A 10,968-nucleotide genomic window follows, 5' to 3' on the forward strand; every position below is an offset into this window, starting at 1 on the left:
TCAGACAAAAACGACAAGGTGGGGGTTGGATAGACGTGTGTAAAGTTATAACATCATTCTCCAGTGATAGACTATAGCAATTTAGGCATCAACATGAAACATCGTTTCAACCTAGGCGGATGCTATTGTTGTGTAGCCTGTAGGTCGGTTAAATGGAGGGATTGGAGAGTTTTAAATACGTTTGAAACGTTCACGACACGGCATACTGCCCATAGTTCTACGTTTTCTGTTAGTTTTGATGGTTCGTTCAGCAAAAGATGCTGGAAAACAGTATGGTGTCATCCATTACTTTACGCTCAACTCAGCCCACTCACACGTCACTTCCCTTAGCTCATATGTAAGAAATGGTCTTAGCTCAAATGAATACACATATTGATTTATTTGCTAGATTTCCTGCAGGTAGGCCCATACAGGTCTAGGCTATTCAAGTTAAAAATATTTGGACAACATGCCTTAGGATAATTTATTCGCATATCTGGACAACCCAACTGATGGCCAAGCAAGGTGTAATCATGCAGTAATGGTAAACTCCATAGTGTAACAGAACTTTTGGATGGATGGCAAAATTAATTAGAATCCATCCATGGCCAATCTCCTTGGTGCACCTTGCTTCACCAAATGCACCTTATTGTAAATGATAATAACAGGCCATAATAATAACAATAATAATAATAATAATAATAATAAGAATAAGAATAAGAATAAGAATAAGAATAACATTAATTTATAATAAGAATAATACAGTAGTAACAATCAAGTGCCAATGCGCAATTATGCATGGTCAGTTGGTAATCACACAGAGAAAACCCCCCATGCTCCTTGGAAAAGCCCACTGAGCTGAAGCCACAATTAGCTTAAACACATAGTGTAGGTTAGCCTACACCATATGGGGATAATGATTAAATGGAATGACTGGGATGGCGACCCTTAACTTCCGCAGCATCTGTTTCTCCTAAGCATTCGCCCTCTGAACAACGACTGCCAAAAAACCCTCTAAGAAGTTCACAACGTCTTCCTAAACACGCACAGATATTTCTTTGATTTTCTCTCTTCAACTGTTGCACTCTGCTGACAAATGAGATGCCGTAGACCTATTTGGTAACTCTAATAATGAATGTAGACTATTCAGATAAGGCAAAAGTTCACTGTTATTTTGGCCAATAGTTGCAATGCATGCAAGTGCACAGAGTAGGCCACGCTGTGTTTTCATGTGTTAAGCAACAGGGTTGGCACTGGAATAAAATGAAGATCTAAATAACAGCTTAACACCTCTAATAGTTTATAATTAAATGGAATTTCCCTAAACTACTTTCGAAAGGAAGAATATATATATTTAGTGTATAAAACTGAAATATCCAACCAACTCCCCAGTAAACTAAACTTTAGCTAAACTGTACAAAAGTATTAGGCCTTATTAAGCATCTGCTAGATATTTGGAGACGTTTTACGTAAAGGATTTACATGCCAAAAATAACTGAAATGTATCATTAGCATTTTCAAGACAAAAATACACATTCGGGTTTAGGCCTAAGTGAAGAACTTTCACGGACAGAATTCCAATTAACTTCATCTGTGGAATATATAGTTCTAAGCCTACGTTGCAAGCCAAATAATAGTGGCCATGTATTTGTTTAGTGGTAGACCACATAATAATAATAATAATAATAATAATAATAATAATAATAATAATAATAATAATAATAATAATAATAATAATCATCATCATCATAACATTGTCGTTGATAATTGTTGAAATTTGTAGTTTAGATAATACCGTTTTTGCACAAATAAGGATTAATTCATGACCAATGTTTTACTTTGAAAGAAATACAAGTTTATTAAGAAATTCAAAATATTAGAAAAAGAGGGAAAGTGCTAATTTAACATGGCCCCAACATGTATGAGACAAAAATAATAACGTTTATAAAAAACAAGAAAGGTAAAAAAAAAATCTGCCACTGGACTGAATGTTATCGGAAACTAAACCATCTCTATCAGAGGTCACGAAGCCTAAAAACTAAATGACCCCCGAAGTAACACATCTTTGGTATTGCTCCTTCTGACGGTGCTCTCTCTCCCCACCTGCACCCCGAGTAAGAACTGTGACACGGTATAAAAAACTAAAATAAAAAAAACTAAAGACAGGCTAAAGAATCAACATTTCCCCTGGTCTTGCTGGAGTCCGCTCAGTGCACTATACTGGTTCAAATACGTAGGAGTTCGAATTCAATTATCACTCTTTCAGGTGATGTTTTGAATTTCAAGACAGGGTGAGGGTTTTGTGAATTTTGTTTTCATGGAATTGTATTTTGAAATTGTATCCCCGTGAATAGGGAACTGGTCAGATTTTACAACTATATCATACAATAGCCCGGCCTTCTGTCCAAGGCAACAGTGGGCGCACGAAATGGCCCCCAAAAGTTCTGCTACCTCTTGCCTAGTCCTCTTAATCTCACAATTTCCAGTTTTTGAAAATTCTCTCACCATCCCCATTTGTATATCTTTCCATATGGATTTTCAGTACATTATTTGGATCAAAAAAGCCCGTCATAGTATTGTCTCTTCAAAAATACTTTTGTTTCTGGTTTGAATACACAGGAATAGACTTATTGCCTTTCTCTCACAAGAGTCCATTTTACAAGTGGCCCTCTGGTAAACTCTAAATGTCAATCCTCGTGTGTAACGCGGAGTGTTTGCTCTCGTGATCCCAATACGAACAGTGCATCATGGAGAGCTCGGTAGGCTGGCGGGAGCATGCGAACTGCAGGCCACCTCCGTTGCTGGAGGAGACCGGGGGCGGCGCAGCGGTCGCAGGGCTCAGCTGCTGGGCATGGTGAGCGTGCGGGTGGTGGTGATGGCTCATGCCGTTATAAGAGTTCACCATACTGGGGAGACCCATGCTCTGCACCCGGGAGTACGGGTTGTATGAGGAGGGAGCGGACAGTCCTTTCACATTGACGGGACTCACGTTGCCACTGGCCATCTGACAGGAGGTGTAGGACATCGGGGTGGGCGGCTGGCCCAGCGACCACGAGTTGTTCATGAAGCTGGACTGCAGGTACTTTGGAGGGGACAGGTAGCCGTACCCATCACCGCCGAAGAGGGATTTCCCGGGCTGGAAATGGGTCGGTGGAGGTCTGAAGGGACGTTTCATTCGACGTCTCCTCCTGTAGTTTCCCTTCTCGAACATGTCCTCGCACGCCGGGTCAAGGGTCCAGTAATTCCCCTTTCTCTCACCGCCTCCCTCGCGAGGAACCTTGATGAAACATTCGTTCAGACTCAAGTTATGCCGGATACTGTTTTGCCAGCCTTTCTTGTTTTTCTCGTAGAAAGGGAATTTGGTGATGATATACTGGTAAATACCAGATAGAGTTAGGCGCTTCTCGGTGCTCTCCCGGATGGCCATGGCAATGAGAGCAACATACGAATATGGTGGTTTTTGAGACGGGTCCGTTTTCTCCAAACCCTTTTCCTGGACCGGTTCCTCCTTGGGTCGCTCCTTATCCTTCGCCGTGTTGGTTTCGTGTACCATCAGAGCCATTGCGTCATCCTCGGGGTTTTGGTAAGTGGCCATCATAGCGCACACCAAAACAAAAACAAATCCACCACAAATACAGAACAACAAACGCGATTAACTACACTTGTAGAAAATGATATTAGCCCTAGCACCTCAAGATGGACTCCAAAACAAAACTCTGAGGCTGCCTCCTTAACGTTTAGCGCGCAGAGAAATCCGTGTTTTGAGCCACAGTTGGTGACTTGTTAGGCACTAGCCTCTCCTCTAGAACATACTTTCTCCCAAACTGGTTTGTGATGGAGGCGCAGCCCAGGTTTGGTTTGATTCCTTTCTAAGCCCAGCCCTTTTCTCTTTTTTTCCACAGGCAGAAGGTAGGCCTACTAGTGGCGGTGGCTCTCCAGTGCGTCGTGCGACGTACTGCTCTGTGATTTGTGCGCATTGGACGAGTTCCGCCTCCGTTGGTTTACAGCTGCGTGGTGAGGAATATCTCGTCTGCCCACTTCACATGATCAAATTACTTTTCCTATTCACACACAGTACAAAAATAACATGTGTTATAGTGGGGTTTAGACAATATACCACTCATTGCAAATGAATAGGAAAACAGCTTAGAGAAAAGTTTGTGTGTCACAAAAAAATTATTAAGAGGAAGATAATTTCAAGGTATGGTAAATCATTTCATGAATTTCAATGCCATTAAAAAGCACGTGTCAATGGGACACAGTTATGTTTGACAAAATAGCCAACTGTTACTTCCTGTATTTATGTTGACTTATAGTTTGTTAGCCTATAGGCTATTCATAACTGATAATATTTTTGTTTGCATTGACTGCAATTTTCAAAAATGTCCAATGATAAAACAAGGTAGGCCTAATAGAAATAGTATTTTCAACTATTGTAAGTAAATAGCCTCGGCCTATACCCTCAGATTTACCTCAACATGTGTACTGCATTCGGTCTGACTGCAGGCTGAAGCCTCATTAGCTACTGACCGCTTGTCCGCAGCAGCCGCAGAAAACCTGAATTGATCGTGCCGCTTAATTAGCAGGCATTGTGATGGAGGTGTATGGAGGGGGTATATATTTCCCTGGCCACCCATGCGGGTCCTGTCTGCTTTCTCCGGGATGGTATTTCCGTGCTGTGAGAGCTGACGCAGGTGGAACAGCATTGGCATGTGTGTCATCGCCCGCCACCGGCCCACAGTCTGAGGCCCGGCCGGCGGCTGTAGAGAAGCCCCGGCTCGCCTCGCGGGGGAACAGCTGAACAGCGGTGAGAGCCAACCGTCTCTCAGCGCGCAATTACCACAAGACATGGAGTGGGCGGTTTCCAGCGCTAAAATAAAAAAAATTATCAGGTTCATAATTATCTTTTTCACATATGTTTTTGGACTGTAAACATATGCAGAAAATATATGACTCTGCTTAATTGTGTCTAGTTCAGATAGCGTCGACAAAATAAATGATGTGGTTACTTTTAGTGTAAGAGTACTTTAAAATGGGTGCCAACTTATACAAATAGCAATGATATACATAACAATAATAATGAATTATCATACATAGTCTATCATAGGCCTACAATGCATAGATAGGCCTATCAAATCTTAGATTTCTGCATGAGTGGGAAAATGCACCAAATGTAGTTACTAAGTGTAGGAACGTATTTTGTTGATAAAAATGCTTTCAAAATCATGCTAAATATGCTATAAAACATCCATGGAGTGCTGCATATTTTGGTAGTTTTGTATTATGCATGGTCAGGTCAAATGTGTTTGGGGATATAATTTCACCAAAATGCCCAAACATTCGTTTTCAAAAAGATTACAAATATATTTTGGATAGAAAACATTAAAAGTCAAGGATACAGTTCGTTGGTATTATTTTTGTTTTTAAAATCGAGGTGAATACAGGCCTATACTTCATTGACATGCTGCTTTAACAAAGCGACACAGATGCGGTGAGGTGGTCTTTAAGTGACTGAAAACAAAGACGACACCACAGAACCCGAGCCTTTTGTTGGGCAGTGATGACAGTGCGCGTGTGTTTAGTAATACCTCGTGATTTGGGGAGTTGTTTAGTCTTCTTTATTGTTGCGGAGAAAGTCTGTGGTCTCTTCATGTTCCCATGCGCCCAACGCCATGAGGATTAGAAGATGGAAACCGAATTGATAGAGAGAAGAAGAGGAATTGCTGAACGGTCAACAATCATAGATATTTTCATACAATTATTGTGTTATTATCATATTGTTATTAAACAATCAATAATAACAACAGTGGCAGTAATGTCTATTGCACAATAACATCAATGACTGTAATAACATTATTCGACTACCAGTAGGCCTACTTAAGGTTCAGAATGTTGAATAAAACGAAAAGAAAACGACCAAAACATTTTGAAACAACGTGGGAAGGAAACAAAATGGATCATTTCAAAACAATGTTTAAAAGGCTACAAAGTCTCAAACTCAAGGCTAAAATTGTAGATCTGTTTAAAAAACTTTTTTTGTTAAAAGAGGAATATTTCGAAAAATGATTTAGCATTCCTGTTGCCTAGGTCAGGACGTGTCTATTCCCTGCATGGTTTACAGTCGGAACGCTTTTTAATTTCAAGGAATCTCTTGGCAAAACAGGTTCCATTGTATTGGAACCAAGTCTTGCCCTATATGTATTTATCAGCCATTAAGTCCACTTATATGGTTTCTATTTTCAACTAACATTTTCTGAATACCACAAGATTATTTATTTTTATCAATAATACATACCTTTTATTGACTGAACCTCTGGACGCTTGCTTGAGTCTCACTCCAAACGACTGCAGGAGAGGTCGACTTTTCCCTGGGCACACCTCGCTCACCTGCGCGCCGCATCTGGCCCGGGCTGCCACAGTCACGCGCGTCACGTCACAACAAGCTGTAAATAAACATGTTAAGAATCTGTAAACACCGCTAGCGAGAGGCCAATGTGTAACCTGAACTATAGCTTGGCTTTAGAGCGCGCTGAGGAATGCTAATTCGATTGTCGCTTGTTTTCTTTATGTCACGTTTTAAACTGGATAAAAGAGAATGAAGGAAAGTTGTTGGTTGACAAAATAAAGTGAATAATTGTAATTGACCCATTGTAACCTTTACACTGTGCTAAACAGCTTTAGGCGCACTGACAAATTAACAGTCTCATTGAACCAAGATTGCACCAAACCTATCATGCGTAATTTCTGGATGCATGCAAATATTCACAATAAAACGGTGCAGAAAGAGAACAGTTGTAGAGGGCAAGATGGGTATAGCTTCTGGATATACTATTGAAGCTAGGACACCAGGCATCATTTTTCTTCAACGATTGACTGATTTCAATAGGAGTTCTCATTACCAATGGGCACTAGTCATTTGGTGAGGGAAATGTTCAAATATTAAACTAAATGACGTAACATGCATACGAATGAACTAGGCCTACTACCAAGGGTTTAAGCTAAATAACAATTAAATTGTTATATTGAACGAATTCATAGCCTATCTGGACAAAAAAAGCAGACATGCAATAAACCATAGGCAAAGAAGGCCTTATCACTGATGTACAACAGAAAGAATACGAGAGAGCCATGAGATAGATGCAGGGTAGCCTATGTTTTGTTCTTAGATAAATACACACCCTCTACAAATCCCTCTCAAATTCTCGCTTGATCCCTAACAATCATCGGCGAATAAACGCTTACTGCAATAAAAATATACAATGTAAAACAACTCCACAGCTGACAGGGTTCTGTTGCGGCTTCCCAGACACATTAATTGCAGTAATGATATATAACCTCGTAAATGCACCGAGGTTGTTATAGTTTTCTGTAAGTAGAAGTCAAAATAATAATATGAACAACGGTAATAATAAACTATCCGTTTATTAATGGCAACCACCACAATGATACAGAGAAATAACAACAATAACCAAAAATTGATAGAGCGCGTGAATGCGCCTCTATGTGTGTTTGTGTGTTGCAAAGCCCGTTTGTAGGTCTATTATAGGATAACAAACCAAACATGGCAGCACCATCTCTTAACCGGCCCTCAGCTTTAATGCACTTTGAAAGAGTGAAATTCCTGTCCTCGCGCACTTCCTGCCCTCTGTCTCGGCTAGGATGTTTATGATAGAGTGCGCGAGAGGAATGCGGAGGACGAGATCCGCCAGGTCAGGCCGGGACCAGGCCGGGGCGAACCCGCAGAGTCACAGCCCACGGTGTGAAGCCATGCACTGGCAGCAGTATATCCAGTTGAACAGAACTGGACAGAAATGAGGGTTAGCATAGGTTAAGTCTATAAACATAGAATATGATTTTGTAATTGTGGTTAACAATACCCATAATTTATAAATTATGTTAATGTGAATGTTCTCAATAATATTAATAATATTAATATTATTAACAATGATAATAATATTATATAATAATATGTTTTCACAAATTCTCGATCAATATTTGTTATACTAATTTCACTGCTGCAATAACATTTCCCCCCACAGTGGGGTTATACTGCATCTGGCCATCACATTCAGACGTAGCCATGCGTAGCCTATAAGAATCGAAATATCGAGCATTATTAGGCTATGTGCATTGTTTGGTATTTAATCTAACCAGCATACATTATTATAACCATGTGACAAATTGCTGAATCGTTGAAGAACAGATCTTTTAAAAATATAATTTATGCATGCATATACATTTTTCGTTTAGTCTTATGTCGAATAAATCCCTCACAACTTTTACTATCTGATCAGTTAAAAACCAAGAAAGACACAGATCCCCCTTTCCCCTTTGACCGTTTAAGCGTTAACGGTATTGATGTGTGACCAACCCAAGCCATATCGCTGTTGCGGCAGTTGTGGCGAGGTATGGTGTTTTTTTTGGATATTGAGTTACGTGTGACACACTTTTTTGGCTGTTCCTTGTGCCATGTGGGAGAAGAGATGGATCCTTCTGTAAGGAAGGAGGATACATCACAGTGCTGCCCCATCAGGGTTTCTAGGTTATACCGACCTGCAAAATATCAATTTCAGTTAGTCCAAATTCTGTCAACTATTCATGTAGCCTATTGAAATATAGATAATGTACTACATCTCTCTTGCAAAATAGTTTGGTCTCTGCTGAAGACAAAATCTGCTTCTGTGAAAGTTCCCAGAACATTCGTTAGGTTGCAACAAATGTTCTCATAACACAAAAACTGTTCAGTTGTGCTGATAATTATACAATGTTTGTAGGACAATACAACATTCGCCTGATGTTGCAAGAACGTTCCCAGAACACATTTCGTCTGTTCTTTACCTGGAAACCTAATGAGAACATTTGGGGAATGTTCTGTAGTTGTTATAGATTTTAGTGAATGTTAGGAGAACATTCCAATGATATTTAAGTTAAATCCTTTTCACAAAAAATAATATTTTGATATCAAAAACATATATATATATTTTTAAATCCCAATGTTAGATAAAACCTCAACTAGAACTTAATGGGAATCTTAGCTGATGTTCTAGGAATGTTGCCGGTTTGCTGGGATAACTGGTGAGTGACTATCATAATGTCATTGAAAGTAAAATGAAACCAACCCTGATCTGAACTAACAAGAAAAGTACTCTCTTTTAATGATCATTGTTTACAAAATGTTTCACAGTCCTAAATTAGAAAACCCCCATTTCGAAACATTATGTTGTTATGTTATATTTCTAATAGAGACTGATGAATACAGATATGATGTGAAGTAGGCCACCTCAGGTCATTGGTGCTTGAGTGCTCTTTGGTTTGTCCAATCAGGCCTTGTTGCTCGGGTCTCTGGAGTAATCTGTACCAAAAACACACCCTGCCAATCACATCATATAAAACATGAATGAGTTCACTGTTTGATGCAGGTATGTGTGTATTTGAGAGTGCTTGTGTGTGAATGTATGTTTTTGCATGCGTATGTGTGTGCATTGTGTGTGTGCACACAATCATTTTATTATGACAGAAATGACTCAAAAAAACATGCTCCATCAGCCCCTCCAGGGTAGGGGAGGAGGGTCACCCGGTCCAGGGTAGGGGAGGAGGGTCACCCGGTCCAGGGTAGGGGAGGAGGGTCACCCGGTCCAGGGTAGGGGAGGAGGGTCACCCGGTCCAGGGTAGGGGAGGAGGGTCACCCGGTCCAGGGTAGGGGAGGAGGGTCACCCGGTCCAGGGTAGGGGAGGAGGGTCACCCGGTCCAGGGTAGGGGAGGAGGGTCACCCGGTCCAGGGTAGGGGAGGAGGGTCACCCGGTCCAGGGTAGGGGAGGAGGGTCACCCGGTCCATCACAGTGTTGGTGCATCTGCACTGTGCAGGCCGACAGGGGAGGAGAACACCCCTAGTTCTCCCAGTTTGATCTCATTGGGTTACTGTGAATCATTTGTAGCTGGCTTGCCTGCATTGATACATTAGCAAAATACTGCCTCCTCTGAATGGCATCCTTATGAGCTGAGGGGATCTGATGAAAAGGGGGGATGGAGGATGGAGGGATCTGAAGAAAAACCCAGAGCCCTCATGTAGTACATCAAATGTGTCTCTTCTTTCTACCCAGAAAGAAGAGAGAGGATAGAGCAAATAAACAGGGACCTCGCCCCTGTTATCCTCCTTCTACCACCCCTAAACCTCCCCCTGTTACTCCCCCTCTACCCCCCCACCTCCCCCTGTTATCCTCCTTCTACCACCCCTAAACATCCCCCTGTTACTCCCCCTCTACCCCCCACCTCCCCCCTGTTATCCTCCTTCTACCACCCCTAACGCCCCTGTTATCCTCCCTCTACCCCCTCTACCTCCCCCATGTTATCATCCCTCTATCCGCTCTACCTCCCCCCTGTTATCCTCCCTCTACCTCCCCCCTGTTATCCTCCCTCTATCCCCCCTCTACCTCCCCCGTTATCTTCCCTCTACCCCCTCTACCCCCCTCTACCTCCCCCTTGTCACCCTCCCTCTACCTCCCCCTGTTATCCTCCCTCTACCCCCCCACCTCCCCCCTGTTATCCTCCCTGTACCTCCCCCTGTTATCCTCCCTCTACCTCCCCGTTATCCTCCCTCTACCCCTCCCTCTTATCCTACCTCTACCCCCTCTACCTCCCCCCTGTTATCCTCCCTGTACCCCCTCTACCACCCCCCTGTTCTCCTCCCTCTACCTCCCCCAGTTATTCTCCCTCTACCCACTGTACCTCCCCCTGTTATCCTCCCTCCCCTCTACCTCCCCCTGTTATCTTCCCTCCCCTCTACCCCCCCTCTTATCCTACCTCTACCCCCTCTACCTCCCCCCCTGTTATCCTCCCCCCCTGTTATCCTCCCTGTACCCCTGTTATCCTCCCTCTAACCCCATCTACCTCCCCCCTGTTATCCTCCCTCTACCTTCCCTGTTATCCTCCCTCAATCTCCCTCTACCCCCCCCGCTATCCTCCCTCTACCTCCCTCTACCTCCCCCCTGC

General features: G+C 42.4%; 1 protein-coding gene across 1 annotated transcript; it reads right to left on the reverse strand.

Annotated features, from left to right (window-relative positions):
• Window positions 1-1,799: 1,799 nt before the first annotated feature.
• LOC121567695 (forkhead box protein L2) lies at window positions 1,800-6,361 on the reverse strand. Its single transcript, XM_041877915.2, has 3 exons — window positions 6,275-6,361; window positions 5,568-5,625; window positions 1,800-4,849 (listed from the first exon to the last, which is right to left on the reverse strand). The coding sequence occupies exon 3, from the start codon at window positions 3,575-3,577 to the stop codon at window positions 2,660-2,662; it is 918 nt and encodes a 305-aa protein (XP_041733849.1). The 5' UTR covers window positions 3,578-4,849; window positions 5,568-5,625; window positions 6,275-6,361; the 3' UTR covers window positions 1,800-2,659.
• Window positions 6,362-10,968: the final 4,607 nt, after the last annotated feature.

This window comes from Coregonus clupeaformis, chromosome 6 (genome assembly GCF_020615455.1).
Source record: "Coregonus clupeaformis isolate EN_2021a chromosome 6, ASM2061545v1, whole genome shotgun sequence".
Classification (NCBI taxonomy): domain Eukaryota; kingdom Metazoa; phylum Chordata; class Actinopteri; order Salmoniformes; family Salmonidae; genus Coregonus; species Coregonus clupeaformis.

What these genes read in the sequence shown, in the direction of transcription:
- LOC121567695 (XM_041877915.2), bottom strand. Translation starts at nt 3,577, where the DNA reads ATGATGGCCACTTACCAAAACCCCGAGGATGACGCAATGGCTCTGATG.